We start from the raw sequence: 16,806 nt of genomic DNA on the forward strand, positions 1-16,806 counted from the left end.
GCAGAAAATTATAAGACACTGATGAAAGAAATTAAAGATGATACAAACAGATGGAGAGATATACCATGTCCTTGGATTGGAAGAATCAACACTGTGAAAATGACTATACTACCCAAAGCAATCTACAGATTCAATGCAATCCCTATCAAACTACCACTGGCATTTTTCACAGAAGTAGAACAAAAAATTTCACAATTTGTATGGAAACACAAAAGACACCAAATAGCCAAAGCAATCTTGAGAACAAAAAATGGAGCTGGAGGAATCAGGCTCCCTGACTTCAGAATATGCTACAAAGCTACAGTAATCAAGACACTATGGTACTGGCACAAAAACAGAAATATAGATCAATGGAACACGATAGAAAGCCCAGAGATAAACCCACGCACACATGGTCACCTTATCTTTGACAAAGGAGGCAAGAATATACAGTGGAGAAAAGACAACCTCTTCAATAAGTGGTGCTGGGAAAACTGGACAGCTACATGTAAAAGTATGAAATTAGAACACTCCCTAACACCATACACAAAAATAAGCTCAAAATGGTTTACAGACCTAAATGTAAGGCCAGACACTATCAAACTCTTAGAGGAAAACATAGGCAGAACACTCTATGACATAAATCACAGCAAGATCCTTTTTGACCCACCTCCTAGAGAAATGGAAATAAGAACAAAAATAAACAAATGGGACCTAATGAAACTTCAAAGCTTTTGCACAGCAAAGGAAACCATAAACAAGACCAAAAGACAACCCTCAGAATGGGAGAAAATATTTGCAAATGAAGCAACTGACAAAGGATTAATCTCCAAAATTTACAAGCAGCTCATGCAGCTCAATAACAAAAAAACAAACAACCCAATCCAAAAATGGGCAGAAGACCTAAATAGACATTTCTCCAAAGAAGATATACAGATTGCCAAGAAACACATGAAAGAATGCTCAACATCACTAATCATTAGAGAAATGCAAATCAAAACTACAATGAGATATCATTCCACACCGGTCATAATGGTCATCATCAAAAAATCTACAAACAATAAATGCTGGAGAAGGTGTGGAGAAAAGGGAACACTCTTGCACTGTTGGTAGGAATGTAAATTGATACAGCCACTATGGAGAACAGTATGGAGGTTCCTTAAAAAAACTACAAATAGAACTACCATAGAACTCAGCAATCCCACTACTGGGCATATACCCTGAGAAAACCATAACTCAAAAAGAGTCATGTACCACAATGTTCATTGCAGCTCTAATTTACAATAGCCAGGACATGGAAGCAACCTAAGTGTCCACCGATGATGAATGGATAAAGAAGACGTGGCACATATATACAATGGAATATTTTTCAGCCATAAAAAGAAATGAAATTGAGTTATTTGTAGTGAGGTGGATGGACCTAGAGTCTGTCATACAGAGTGAAGTATGTCAGAAAGAGAAAGACAAATACCGTATGCTAACACATATATATGGAATCTAAAAAAAAAAAAAAAAGGTTATGAAGAACCTAGGGGCAGGATAGGAATAAAGATGCAGACGTAGAGAATGGACTTGAGGACACCGGGGGGGGAAGGGTAAGTTGGGACGAAGTGAGAGAGTGGCAAGGACATATATACACTACCAAACGTAAAATAGATAGCTAGTGGGAAGCAGCCGCATAGCACAGGGAGATCAGCTCGGTGCTTTGTGACCACCTAGAGGGGCGGTATAGGGAGGGTGGGAGGGAGGGAGGTGCAAGAGGGAAGAGATATGGGGACATATGTATATGTATAACTGATTCACTTTGTTATAAAGCAGAAACTAACACACCATTGTAAAGCAATTATACTCCAATAAAGATGTTAAAGAAAATAATGAAAAATGTATACGTAAGGGGCTATGCAAGAACAAAATACATGGCAATTAACAAATATTAGCCCAGGATTTATTTTGATAAATTAAAACCCACAAATATTCTAGAATGTGCCAGTGACTAGACTAGCTGAAAAAATTCTAAAACACGAAGTACTTGGTCCAAAATACTTTAAAAATTTATTTTAAAAATATTTATAGCTGATCATAGGAAAAACAGGGATTTATACTAGATGATTTACATATATATTTTAAAACATATGCCCTGCTGAAACCTGTAGCACATTATTCCAAGTCTGATTATTGGAAAGAAACCATTCGTTAGTCTATGTGCTCTCAGGTGCTTTAATTTAATGGCTTCTACGACAAAAAGCTCATTTTTGATCTAGGAAGAAGCATCTCAGGGTACTGAATTGGGTGGGAGTACCATAGCCATAAAGCACCTTCCCTCCAGAGGGAAATTCAAGTTTCATTATGTCAAATTGGGCTTGAAATTACAGCCACTGCTCACAAATGTTAGTTTTTAATAGAATAAAATGTCATCCCGGGGTTTCCCTGGTGGCGCAGTGGTTGAGAGTCCTCCTGCCGATGCAGGGGACACGGGTTCGTGCCCCGGTCCGGGAAGATCCCACGTGCCGCGGAGCGGCTGGGCCCGTGAGCCATGGCCGCTGAGCCTGCGCGTCCGGAGCCTGTGCTCCGCAACGGGAGAGGCCACGACAGTGAGAGGCCCGCGTACCGCAAAAAAAAAAAAAAAAAAAAAAAGTGTCATCCCGTGGAACTGACACTTTACAAACCTGAAGAAGTGTTTTCAAAACAAGTTTTTTTATTAGTATTATAAATGTAAATGTTCAACTGAGAACTGAGTCATCAACTAGTTTCTCTAATTAAATTTTTAACCTGGAATAAAGAATACACTTAAAAACCTCGACTTCTACATCAAAGCAGTAATTCCACCGAAAGACCAGATTACGTAAGTGATAACACTTATCTCTATCCATTTGGGTTCACTAAAGTAGGGCTCAGGTAACATGCTAGAATATTCTGATCCCAGACTTTACAGTCACTTTCCTTGCAGCTTCATTTTCACTTGGGCACTTCCTTCTGTTTGGCTCCAGCGTCCCTTCTTAGCCCAAATGGGGACAGAGCAAAGGCTTAGAAAAGCTAGTCTAGCTCCAACCGTCTGCATAAATAAACTAGGCAAAGGTACTGGGTGTTCTGCATTGTTTTTTAATAAATAATCTGTTCATTCTTGAAGGAGGGTGGTCTAACAAGGAGACTCTCAGGGCCTGTTCAGTGAGCTATATAAGACGTGCATTTGCAGCTTACCTTTATTCAAAATCCTCTCTCCCCTCATACAGATTTTTCTCCCTCCAGCGCAAAAGAAAGGTATTAAAACTAAGACTGAACGCTAATCAGAGCTGCTCAAGGTAACTCCTAGTACCCATCGCTTCCTTCATTAAGAAAATCTGCTAGCGGGTCTTCCCTGGTGGCGCAGCGGTTGGGAATCTGCCTGTCAATGCAGGGGACACGGGTTCGAGCCCTGGGAAGATCCCATGTGCAGCGGAGCAACTGGGCACATGAGCCACAACTACTGAGCCTGCGCGTCTGGAGCCTGTGCTCCGCAACGAGAGGCCGCGACAGCGAGAGGCCCGCGCACCGCGATGAAGAGTGGCCCCCGGTCGCCGCAACTAGAGAAAGCCCTCGCACAGCAACGAAGACCCAACACAGCAAAAATAAATTAATTAATTAAAGAGTGAAATACCTTGTCATTAAAAAAAAAAAGAAAATCTGCTACCAAAAAATTATGTGTGGGGACTTCCTTGGTGGTCCAGTGGTTAAGACTTCACCTTCCAATGCAGGGGGTGTGGGCTCGATCCCTGGTTGGGGAGCTAAGATCCCACATGCCTCATGGCCAAGAAAACAAAATATAAAACAGAAGCAATATTGTAACAAATTCAATAAAGACTTTCAAAATGCTTCACATCAAAAGAATCTTTGAAAAGTTATGTGTGTTTATATTTAGCCCGGTATTATGATTTTTATTTAATAATACACACACACACACACACACACACACACACACAGAGCAGGCTCAATCTCTTCATCTCATTGTGAACTTGTAAAAGATGGCAGACCAGGACCTCTGCCCACACTGGAGACTTGGAGTGCACGGTGAACCTAACATATTGGAGCCCAGGGGTGGGAAAAGCCCCCGTCACCACCCAGGACCACGAGTGGAGGTCTTCGTCCACAACAAGCATCTCAGTTACGCCCAGGGCTTTGGGCTTTGGGGTTTGGTACGTTCATCACTTATTCATGACCTGATTAACTGCTCTTTAATACTTTCATTTGAAAACCCTCAGTAGGATTCCAAATACTTATGAGATGTCTTCTTGGGTTCCTCTGGTTTTGCTGTTATCTTAGGAGTTTCCCCAAATGCAGGACTTTAGAGACTCTTGGGCACCCCGGATGGCTGGTCAACCTAAGCTACAAAACTGGGACAACACTGCCTACTACAAAAGCCACTGTAAGGAATAAATTCTATTCTGCAGCAAAGCATCTAGGACACGGCCTAGCAGATGCTATGCGATCCACAAATGTTAATTATTACTATTGTTATCAGTATTACATCCTCGTGGTCAAAGCAAAGAGCAAGCACGCAATCCTCTCCTGTAGGTTTTTGGTGATTCAGAAGGTCACGAACACCCTGCTCTGCTCCAGGTAGACAAGAGAATCATTGGGATTCAGAACTTCACCCCATCATCTGAAACAGAGAGAGCAAGCCTCCTCGTGGGTGGCTGCTGCATTTTCCGCTTGCTCTGTCCGTCAGCACCATGACCAGGGAGCATCCCTCACTGCTGTTCACCCTTCCTGTGCCCTGTGCACAGAGCTCTGGCGAAGAGCAAGTCGTGACCAAGAGAAGAGATTCGTGGAACAAGAGTATGTGAACAGGACTTCCCTGGTGGCGCAGTGGTTGAGAGTCCGCCTGCCGATGCAGGGGACGCGGGTTCGTGCCCCGGTCCGGGAGGATCCCGCATGCCGCAGAGCGGCTGGGTCCGTGAGCCATGGCCGCTGGGCCTGCACGTCCGGAGCCTGTGTTCCGCAACGGGAGAGGCCACAGCAGTGAGAGGCCTGCGTACCGAAAAAAAAAAAAAAAAAAAGAGTATCTGAACAGAGTCAGAAGGATGGCCAGACCCCTTACCAAAAAGCCATGGGGCAGGATGTAAGACAACAGAAACTCAATAGGAGATTAAAATGACAGAGATACAACATCTCTAGTTATTAGAGAAATGCAAATCAACCCTACAGAGGCACCATCTCACACCGGCCAGAATGGCCATAATGAAAAAGTCCACAAATAACACTTGCTGGAGAGGGTGTGGAGAAAAGGGAACCCTCCCACACTGCTGGTGGGAATGTAAATTGATACAGCCTCTATGGAGAACAGTATGGAGGTTCCTCAGAAAACTAAAAATAGAGCTACCATATGATCCAGCAATCCCACTCCTGGGCATATATCCAGACAAAACTATAATTCAAAAAGATACATGCACCCCTATGTTCATAGCAGCACTATTCACAATAGCCAAGACAGGGAAACAATCTAAATGTCCATTGACACATGAATGGATAAAGAAGATGTGGTACACGGAACTCCCTGGCAGTCCAGTGGTTAGGACTTGGCTTTTTCACCGCTGTGGCCCCAGGTTCAATCCCTGGTCAGGGAACTAAGATCCTGCAAGCCGCAAAGCACAGCCGAAAAAGAAAAAGAAGATGTGGTACATATGTATAATGGAATACTACTCAGCCATAAAAAAGAATGAAATCATGCCCTTTGCAGCAACATGGATACAACTAGAGATTATCATACTAAGTGAAGTAAGTCAGAAAGAGAAAGACAAACACCATATGATATCGCTTATATGTAGAATCTCACGTATGACACAAATGAACCTATCTATGAAACAGAAACAGAATCATGGACATAGAGAACAGACTGATGGTTGCCAAGGAGGAGGCTGGGGGAGTTTGGGGTGAGCAGATGTAAGCTTTTATATATAGGATGGATAAACAGCAAGGTTCTACTGTGCAGCACAGAGAACTATATTCCATATCCTATGATAAACCATAATGGAAAAGAATGTAAAAAAGGAATATATATATATATATACACATATATATATAGACACACACACACACATATATAAAACTGAATCACTTTGCTATACAGCAAAAACTAACACAACATTGTAAGTCAACTATACTTCAAAAAAAAAAACCATGACAGAGATAACGCAAGGAAAGGGATGAGAATGAATCAAATGGCTCAGAGAACAGGCAAGACAAGCAAGCAGGTTTGCTAAATGTTTCGGCAGCAATTTGGCTAAGAGACTGATAAACTCATAAAAAAATCTTTAGTTAAAGAGACAGAATCCAAAACTCCATATATCTCCATGGGAAACATCCAAAGGAATGTATGTTTGCAAATAGCAACGTCGCCCATCTGCTGCAGTGTTGGTACGTTTTCTCAGGAAAGAGCTGAGGGTCCATTAACAGTCCCATGACACTGCAGGATATCTTTCTGTCTCTGGCTGGTCCCTCTGATACCTAGGTGACTTCCTTAACAAGTCCCTGCAGAAGGCACAGCTGTCCTGGGTCTGGGATTTTTCCCAAAGAGCGCCAGCTGAACAAGCTGTCCAATCTCCTCACTGCTCACACAGGCGCACCCAGGAGCTGCAAGGAAGTGAGAGAGACAGGGCTGTCAAACCGTTCCCGGCCAAGGAATTCCCTGGTGGCCCAGTGGTTAGGACTCCATGCTTTCACTGATGGAGCCCGGATTCGATCCCTGGTCGGGGAACTAAGATCCCGTAAGCTCTGTGGCGCAACCAAAAAAACAAAACAAAACCATTCCGGCCAACCGTCCTCATGGCCTGGGGAGATCAAAGCATTCTTTGATCCATTCAAAAAATATTGACTGAGCACCGTCTCTGTACCAGATACTATTCTAGCCACCAAGCATAAAGCAGTGATCCTTTCCTCATGGGGCTTACGGTCTAATGGGGAGAAAAATAATAAACATATGAACACAGAAATACATACCATGGGGTCAGGTGATGGTATGAATTGAATGGACCCCCCCCCATTCATCTGTTTAAGTCCTTTCTTAGTCTGTTCAGGCTGCTATAACAAATACCATAGGCCAAATAGCTTAAAATAACAGACATTTATTTCTCACAGTTCTGCAGGCTGGGAAGTCCAAGACCAAGGCAGATGTGGCGTCTGGTGAGATCACTCTTCCTGGTTCCTAGACAGCATCTTCTTGCTATAGCCTCACATGGAAGAACAGGCAAAAGAGCTTTCTAGGGTCTCTTTTTTAAGACCAGGAATCCCATTCATAAGGGCTCTGTCCACATGGCCTAATCACCTCCAAAAGGCCCTACCTCCTAATACCGTCACATTGGGGATTAGGTTTTAACCTATGAACTTTGAGGGGACACAAACATTCAGACTAACCCCCAGTACCTCAGAATTTCACCTTATTCGGCAATAATGATCTTGACAGAGGTCATCAAGTGAGGTCATTAGGATGGACCCTAGTACGACTGATGCGCTCATAAAAAGGGGAAATGTGGACACAGAGACAGACACACACAGAGGAAAACAATGTGAAAATACACAGAGAGAAGAAAGCTATCCCCAAACCAAGGAGAGAGGCCTAGAGCAGATCCTGCCCTCACAGCCCTCAGGAGGAACCAACCCTGCCAACACCTTGATTTTGGGCTCTGGCCTCCAAAACGGTGTGGCAATAAGTCTCTGCTCTTTAAGCCACCCAGTGTACGGTACTTTGTTACAGCAGCTCTAGCAAACTAATACAGGTGGTGAGAAGCACTTTGAGGAAAGACAAAGCAGGGTGAGGCGGCAGAGAGTGACAGGGGACAGGAGCAATAGAGAGGGTCATCAGAGCGAGGCCATGCTGCCCTCCAGGACTCCAAACAGGCCCAGTTCACTCCACCAGTACCACCCGCCGGAATGCTTCGAGCGTGGACAAAATAGCCCCAAAGGGTCCCAGGAATATTTTTACACACGTGCTTACACTTGACTCGGTGCATTTTATGTCCAAGTTAAGAGGCAGCTATTGCTCCTTAAAAGGTTTTCATTTCCCTCGATGCTCCCTCTTTCTCTTTCTTCTCAACCACCCACCATCAACTGTATCTATCACCTTTCCCATGAAGAAATAATGGGACACGATTCAAACATGTCCTAGCAAGAGTCAACGTCTTCCAAAAATCTGTCCACACTCTATCATGCCCTTTCTCTGTGACCCAGGCATGGTGGGGGACAGGAAGGCAGAAATTAGGCATGCCAAGCCAAGGTCACAGTCATAGAATCACCTGCCTAGCCCGAGTGTAACCTGCAACTTCAGCCCAGTTAGTACAGGTGCTAACACGCCAAGGTGATCCAAATCCTGATCCCAACATACAAACCTCCATTCAGACAGCATTGCTGACACAGATGGGCAACGAAGCAGTGGCTCTTAACATTTTGGGGGTAAATAATTCCTTGTAGAATCTGATGAAGTCATGGATCCTTGCCCCAGAAATATAATTATACACATACAATTTGTAGGGGTCCGTGGAACCGCAAAGCTCCTTATGGCCCCTCACTAGTTAGTAGAATCCAGGGAAATAACCTCTGCAATGGTGAGGATGACCAAGAAACAAAGACAAAGAATAAGCAGGGAGCAAGCAAGGTGGAGGAGGCTTCAAAATATATCACTGGAAGAGGACTGATGGCCTTAAATATAAAAAGTGCCTATAAATCAATAAGAAGAAGACCAAAAACCCAAGGGAAGATGGAGAATGGACATGAACAATTAACAGAAATGAAATCCAAATTGTTTTTGGACATATGAAATATGTTCAATTCACTTACAAATATGATAAACTACACATAAAAAAGATACCATGTTTAATCTACTAGATAGGCAAAGATCAGAAAGTTTGAGAGTACCTTATATTGATAAAGATGTGGAAAGAAACTCACATACCAGGTTGATGGAAGTATAAACTAGGACAACCTCTTTGGCAGGCAATTTGGCAATATTCGTCAACAGTTAAAAGTCATACCCTTGGGAATTCCCCCGTAGTCCAGTGGTTAGGACTCAGAGCTTTCACTGCAGGAACCCAGGTTCGATCCCTGGTTGGGGAACTAAGATCCCACAAGCTGCACAGTGTGGCCAAAAAAAAAAGAGTCATACCCTTTCGCCTAAGACTAGGAATTTATCCCTCAGATATACCTGAAACATTTACAAGATGACACAAAGGCACAGATATTTACTGCTGCACTATTGGGGAATAAGAAAAAATTGTATACAACCTAAATGTCCATTCTTTAATTGTGCTTAATTCCTTAAGTAATGTCCATTGGCATACTTATCAAGGAATGACTAAGTAAACATGGTACCTCCATACGATGAATACTATGCAGTAATTGAAAAGAGTAAGGCAATTCTGTAGTAATTTGGGGGAAGGATGTTCAAGATATATTGTTAAGTGAAAAAAGCAACATACTGAACAGCGTGTATAGTGTAAAAATATATTTCCCTATATCTATACCTTTACAAATGCATGCATATGGAGTATCAAATGTATGTACACTTGTATGCAGATAGAGTATGTTTGGAAGGATACACAGGAAACTAGAAGTGGGGTTGCCTCTGGGGAGAGGAACCCGTCACTGAGGCACACAGGTAAAGGCAGAATTACCTCTCACTGCATCCCCTCTTGAAACCTTTCCATTTAAGACCACGTGTCTGTATTTCCTATTGCAGATTTTAGCCAAACGAATCTTAAAACACACACACACGTGATTAAAAACCAGAAAGAATCCAGTAATTAGAAACTGCATAGCTGTAGGGAAGAGCCGGTTCGCTGGAGGTAGACGTGGTAAGAGGATGTTAAGAGATGGCTCCCTCCCGAGCAATCCTTCCTGTCACCCGAATGTCCCGAATCATGACTCTGTTTGGCAACAATCCAATTTCCCACAGCTCAGGAGTGATGGAGGAGGGACGATCTCTCCCACTGTCTCTGATTAGACACGCTGGTCGACAAGTTAGCCTGACTCTGTGGACATAAAGTCCTCAAGAGAAAACACATAGAACACATGAAAGTACCCCAAAGGTACCACAAACCCAACAGTGAGCCCTGAGCATCCTACGTGAAAAGAAACGTGAGGCCAGAGTATTCCCAGGATGCTCCCTGTTAGGAAGTAGACTGTGGCTGTTCCCTCATTTCAGGTGGAGAAGCATCATAACCAGGTGGGCAAGGTAGGGCGGGAAGCTGCCCACTTTGTTTACGGATCCGGCCTGGACTCAGATCAAGACCCTGGACTCCGGCCTGTCTCTCCCAGTAAGCAGTGGACACCTGGCCGCGCTGCACCACTTCCCTTTCTGGACTAAGAACTTCCTCCCCAGCTTCTGACCTCTGCTGCGAGCTCACCCCGGGAACTACCCTCAGCAAGTGTCCAAAGCCACGCCCCTTCCCAGGGCAGCCCTCACCCAATGACGGGTCCAGGGTCTAAAGTTACAAAGGCTCAGTCCCCTCGCCCCAACTTGGACACCTCAGTAGATATAAAGATGCAGAGCCCCAGCTTGGACCTCTCACCTCCGGAGTGCAGCATGGCATGGGCAGGGGGCTTCAGCTGGGACTGCATCGGGGCCCAACTTCTGCCTCTGCCCCATGCTGCCTTGCCCCTCTCCTCGCCTCTCCTCCCCTCACAGGTGCTGGTCCCGAGTATACACCGTAAGACCACATTCCCCTCCTTCCTTATAAGGAGAGGGAGATTTGGAGACAGAGAAGACACACAGGGGAAAGAAGGGCATATGAAGGCAGAGGCAGAGATTGGGGTGTTGCATCCACAAGCCAAGGGATGCCGGGGATGGTCAGCAAACACCAGAAGCTGCAAAAGGCGTGGAAAGATCCTCCCCTAGAGCTTTCAGAGGTTCTGCCAACACCTTGATTTTGGACCTGTGGCTTTCAGAAGTCTAAGAGAATACATTTCTGTTGTTTTAAGCCGCCCAGTTCGTGGTCATTTGTTAGGGCAGCCCTAGCAATAGAGAAGAGAAGGTCAGAGGAAAAATCTACTCAGGGCATACCCCCACGTAGTCAACAAAGGTAAGGACGCCAGCGAGTTGGTTCTCACCTGCCCAGGGCTGCTTCTAGCAACTAATGAGAAAATGCATGGAAGACCCTGAACGTGCCACGAGGCGCTATACCGCTGAGCTGGCGTTCAGGAGACAGGAGAGGCAACAGCTGTCTACCTTTGTAGAAGTATCTACCTCCTCGGGTACCATTCAGGTCCCGTGGTTCACCCCTTCCCTGCTGCTCGTCCTACCAGCCAGCACCATTTCATCAGAGAGCATGAAATTCAATTCAGGTCAGCACTTGAAAGTGGCCAGGGCCCAGGCTGAGCAGAGGAAGAGGTTTCACCAGTTTGCTAAAAGTAAGGCTTGGGGATTATCTACGGGTTTCAATTAACTAAGAGAGCAGGTCGCTGGGTTACCATGAATAATCGAGATGGGGGGTACATCCCGAGGTAAACGATACTTGGTGTCCAAACCACCTTCCCACAGGACACCCAGTCTGCTCCTCTCTCTGGGCAGACACGGCTGCCACTCCCCACACCTCCTGGAAAAGTTAACCCCTGGGATGGATGATTGCCACGCGGCACTGGAACAGCCACCAGCGTGCGGACCGCTGTCGTTGAGCCCAGCCTGTGCCGGTGACTCCACACCCGCAGAGAAAATGTCAGGCTGTGTCCTCTTCGTGGGCACTATTCAGCACTGTTGTGCTGACTCAAAGCGCCCTTTGAAGTCCATGGGACCTGCGTATCAATGAACACTGAGAAGTGAGCCCAAAGTGCCAATTTCCATCATTCACAAGGACTTCAAAACGATGAGGCAGGGCAGGAAGTTCAAAAAGATTGTGCCTGTGAACTGCAGCATGCAATCTCGGAAACTATAGGCACTGCTTTATCACAAGCAACACACTGAGCAGGTGCTTTTCCCCAATGCCTTTCGCTTGCCAAGAAATCCCTGCTGGGGACTAATAGGAATTTCCAGTTCCCTGGGCATTTCTTGAGCCTCAGAGCTATTACCCCTAAATTTCTACCACTTAAAAAAAAAAAAAAATACAGGATTTAGCACCTGTTTGTTTCCGAAATACTTGCTAAAAACAGATCTGCCAAAAGGCCACCTCTAAAATTAGTCATATTTCCTGATCCAAAAAACATAGTAAATTGTATTTTTAGTAACTCCTTCACTCCAGGTATCTGGTGCTGTCATGCTTGAAGCATAATTATTGGCAACTTACTAAGCAGGCAACCCTTATTTTTAGCCCCAAAATAGCTCCAATGAAAGTGATAAACAGGTTTTTTTTTTTTTTAACCAAGGGTTAGAACAAGGTAAACATCTCAACCAATCATTTTCTGTACCTAACTTTGTCTCTCAGAGAGACTTAATCACACAAAAAAGTAACTGTGGCCTCAACTATTTTTCCCTTTTTGCAGCTTTGCCTACCTGTGGAACGTGCTCTATACTTGAGATACCCCTATGCTCTTCTCTCTAAGCCTCTGCTTTCATCTTTAAAATGAATAACCTATCATGTACCAGAGACTGTGCATTTCATAGGTATTGGGGACCGATACCGAGGCCGCAAGCACACCTCTTCCTGCACATTTCAAAGTTATCACTTAATACTCCTGCACAGCAACTTTGCTCTTTGTCTCAAAGCCACTGAGAATCCTTTTTTTCAAAGTCTGATTTTGTGATCATTTTCCCTTGTCTAATCATCAACTTAGTCAAAGACAGACTGAGAACGTGCGGGTTAAGAGTTTCACATGATCGAGTGAATGATTTATTTTCAAAGCCGCGTTAACGGAGGATGGCAGCAACTCAAAGCCACAGGAGGACAAAATTAGGTCTTGCCCAAAGCCATCCTTTCTTTTCCAGTGGTAAAAGGGCACTAGATTCAAATGACTTTCAAACAACTTCGGAGAGAGGCTGGCCAAAAAAAAAAAAAAAAAATACTGTCCCGCAGGCAGTGGTGGGAAAAGGAGCCTCTTGATAAGATAGGATTGAAGCCTGATTGAAAGTCAGGAACAAGCGGCTCCGTTTGTCAGACGGACTCAGACGGTAATTCTCAGCGAGCCATGTAGGATGGCACCCAAAGCTTTTTGGAAACGAGCGCCAAGTCAAAACACAACACACACACACACACACCCCCTAAGCCAGCAACACTCTGGCTGTTGGCATAAATCACCCAACACAACGTGCACAGTTTGAGACTGCAACTGCAGGCGTGGGGGTACCTCCCCTTCTTCCCTTTCTCCATCCCCCTTTGCAGATTTTTCGTGAACTGATTCCTCAGGACGGGCTGCCCTGGATCCTTCCACTCAGGGGATGGCGTGGGGGGGGATACATTTATTTCTTAGGACAGCCTTCATGACTTAATTCCCCTCCCGCGGTGGTCTGTGTCCTTTCCAAAAAAAAGGGAATAGAGAAAAGTGAAGTGCTTTCTCCAGAAAGTATGCACCTCTGCAAAGGGGGAATTATTGAAGGGAGGGGCCCTTCTGGAACACTCACATCACCCACTCTGGGGACACTTCGTCTCCTCCCTTCCTCTGGGTCCTGTCACCTCGAGGTCTCCCCTTGTTTGGCTCACAGGAGTAACCCCTCTCTGGGTGAAAACCCTCTTAATAGGTCACCTTGTAAAGAGACCTGGAGGCTGCAAATAGTGTGAGGTTGACTTCACCTTTGTTTTGGCCTTAGTAAGACATTATCCAGCACATGAGTGGGGCTGGGGACTCATGAACTCAGCAATACTTCCCAGGCAGAATCATGTACACACACACACACACACACACACACACAAAAACATTTTAATCTCTACGATCTGCCAAAAACCAAATCTTTTAGTTAAGCATTAAGGTGTTGGATCTGGGAGATAAAAAGCTATGAATGACACCCATTGTTTCTTTCAAGCTGGCCATTAAGTGAACTAAAACCCAGATTTCTCACGACGCCTGCATTCCCTGAGCACTGATTCTCAGGGCTGAAGTAGGGCACATCGGAAAAATCTCTCAACCTCCTTCTCCACTCTAGGAACCACATTCCTTAACTAGATCCAATCAATTAGTCCAGCACAATAATTTTACGTCCAATTAGTTGTTCCTCCCCTTGTGGAGAGGAAGTGAGATGCATCATTTAAGAAAGACAAGATGAGATAAACGGGCGTTAGCACCTAAGGGTGAGGGGGAATCCTCACCGGACCCCATCCGGGCAGGAATTCCCCACATTTCAGTGAGCCTTCGGGCCCAGCACTGAGCTCCAGAACCCAAGCATCGGGCTAGGGACTGAGCTCTGAGTGCATCCGCGGGCAGTGCAGCCAAAACGAACAGCCTGATGTTAAGACGCAAAAATGCAGCGGAGAGGAGCCGGACCCACAGCACGGACCGGAAAGGGGAAGGCAGCCCGAAGCAGCTGAGCCGCAGGGCAGGGGAAGCAAGCGTGCCTCTAACGTTGCCCATTCTGCTGTCAGCATAACGCCCCGTCTCTTTTTGCTAAGTTTCAAGAGGAAACACACACAACTAGACTGAATCCTATACATTTCGAATCAAAATAAAGTTCTACCCCCGTGTGCCGGGCACGGAGAATTGAGCGCACTGTAGTTAGCTAGCTGGGGCCTCGGGCATCCCTGTGCCATGACGGGATGTGTAAGTTCCCAGCCCACTGCGAACCCAGGAGTAAACGGTGCCGCGCTCCCTTTGGACTAGAATGAGGTTTGGAGTTTTTTGGTTTTGTTTTTGTTTTTCTTCTTCTTCTCCTTTGAAGAGTTACTCAATTCAGTGAGTTCATCCTGAACACTCCCATTATGCATGGAAATTCAAGCAAGAGGCACTTTTAGAACTGCTCACTCTAACCCCACTTACCCAAAACAAAGGGCACCCCACCCAGAGCGGCTGTAGGAAAAGGACAAGTGACAAGGGTGATGGAGACCTGCACTCAAATGCAAGGGGCTCCAGGACACACTGGGGAACCGAGGAGGGAGATTACAGACAGGTGAGGCTTGGGACTGGCGGGCAGGGCAGCTCGCCCAGTAATCAGAGGTCACACGGCAGTGCACTCCCAGGAACTTCCAGGCCGGACAGAGGATCCCAGGGCAGAGGGTGGAAGGGCAGGTAGGAAGCCTGGAGCTTCCCACTCCCACCCACACTGCTGATGCCTCCCTGGTGAATGGGCCACAAAAAGGGGCTACTACCCCACCTGTGCTGAGCAAGCCCCAGCCTGGGGGGAGCCTTGAGTCTCAGAGGATCATGAGCTTGGGGCAACCCCAGCCTGAAGTAGTTCCAAGCTTAGGGTAAGTCCCAGGCTGGGGCAGCCTCCCGGCTGGAGCCTCACCTCAGAAGTAAGTCATCATATTATGGGTTTCTTCTCACAGATCTAAGTTACAACTTCGGTCTAGCTGAGGCTTGCCTGGCAAGGGTTCACACACTGCTAACGTCTCACAAGGCTGGAGGGGGTACCCTTGCAGGTGTCTGGGGTTCCTCCTTTGCTTTCCCCTCTTCTAGGAAGATAAGAAGGCGTCTCCCAACCTCTGAAATCTGGGGAGAGCGGTGTGTAGTTCTGTATCTGCCAGAGCAGGATCCTTACTGCAGCTCCCACCCCAGCGGCTGGAGTGAGGAGGGAAGGAGGGGGTGATATGGGGATGCAGGGGTGGGAAGGGTGGGTGGAGGGAGGAGCGGCGCGTGAAAACCCTCCTGTGAGCACGCAAAACTTCCCCTAGCTGCCGCAGCCCACAAGCGGGTACGTCCCTGGGCTCTCGTCCTTCTCCCACCTCCTACCCAGAGCCCAGGGTGCGGATCAGACTCTAAGTTCCCCCAAGGGCTGGCTAATCGGCTCTCCCACCCTCAGCGTAAGGGCCCACGCACTCCATTCCTGGCTCCAGCCTCTCCACTGATCTGCCGCCCCTACCGGCCCGGAGATCAGAGTCCCCCAGACCCCAGCCCACCCCACCCCCGCGCTGGTGTCCGCCAGGCGGCGCCCTTCGAGGAGCAAAAAAAGGCTGCGGGCGGCTTCGCGGGGAAACCAGTCGCCCCCCAGGGAAAGTGACCCCAGATCGCCCCTCGGGAAAGGCCGGTATCCCGGCTGCGAGGGTCTGCGCGCGCGTCTGGCTCGACCCCACTTTCAACCCGAGAGGAAAAGCCGACGGAGCGGGAGGCGCCCGTCCGGGGCTCCGCAGCCAGACTCGCAGCGCAGGGCTCTCCGCAGGGTCCCCGCCGCCCCTGCCTCCCCGATCCCCCAACCCGAAGGCCAGGGGCCGGCGCCCCGGGCGGCTCACCTTCTCTCCGGTCAGCACGTGCAGCCCCTCGCGCACCTTGGCGAAGGAGCCCTCGCCCAGCTTCCTGCTGCCTATGAGGTAGTTGCCCACGCGCTTGTGGTGCTGGAAGTCGCGGAGCCGCTCGCGGGGCACGCCGCTCACCCAGGCCGGCAGGAAACTTCCCTCGCAGGCCGCCGCCGGCCTGGCCGCGTCCTCGGCGCCGCCGCCGCCCCCGGGCGCCGCCGGCTCGCCCAGGAGCCCGTCCCCCGCCGCCGCCGGCATCACGCTTGCCCGCTGCCCGCGCCGCTCCGGCTCTGCTCCCACGGGCGCGGCTCCTCCTCCTAGTCCGGCCCACGCGACTCCCCCGGCTCCTCCCGCCGCCACCCCGGGCCCGGCCCCGCCCGGCCCGCGGCTCCCGCGCCCCGGGCCGCCGCCGAGCGCCGCGCGCAGACAATAGCGGTCGCCCAGGCCACAGGGTACCGGGGACCCGCCCACAAGAAGTTCTTCTTCGGAGGGTCGCCCGGGCCCCTTTCGGGACCCCGAGACCCTGCCCGGGGTCCCGTCCGGGCGGCTAGTGACA

The 16,806-nt window shown here is 47.7% G+C and overlaps 1 protein-coding gene across 1 annotated transcript in view; it reads right to left on the reverse strand.

The window, feature by feature from the left end:
* The window catches only part of HUNK (hormonally up-regulated Neu-associated kinase), a 112,674-nt gene extending 96,166 nt beyond the window's left edge, over positions 1-16,508 (reverse strand). Inside the window, exon 1 of the mRNA XM_030880754.2 lies at positions 16,248-16,508. Within this exon, the coding sequence (XP_030736614.1) occupies positions 16,248-16,508 (261 nt within the window). The remainder of the gene's footprint in view (positions 1-16,247) is intronic.
* Between the last annotated feature and the right edge of the window lie 298 nt (positions 16,509-16,806).

Source organism: Globicephala melas, chromosome 4 (genome assembly GCF_963455315.2).
Source record: "Globicephala melas chromosome 4, mGloMel1.2, whole genome shotgun sequence".
NCBI lineage: Eukaryota > Metazoa > Chordata > Mammalia > Artiodactyla > Delphinidae > Globicephala > Globicephala melas.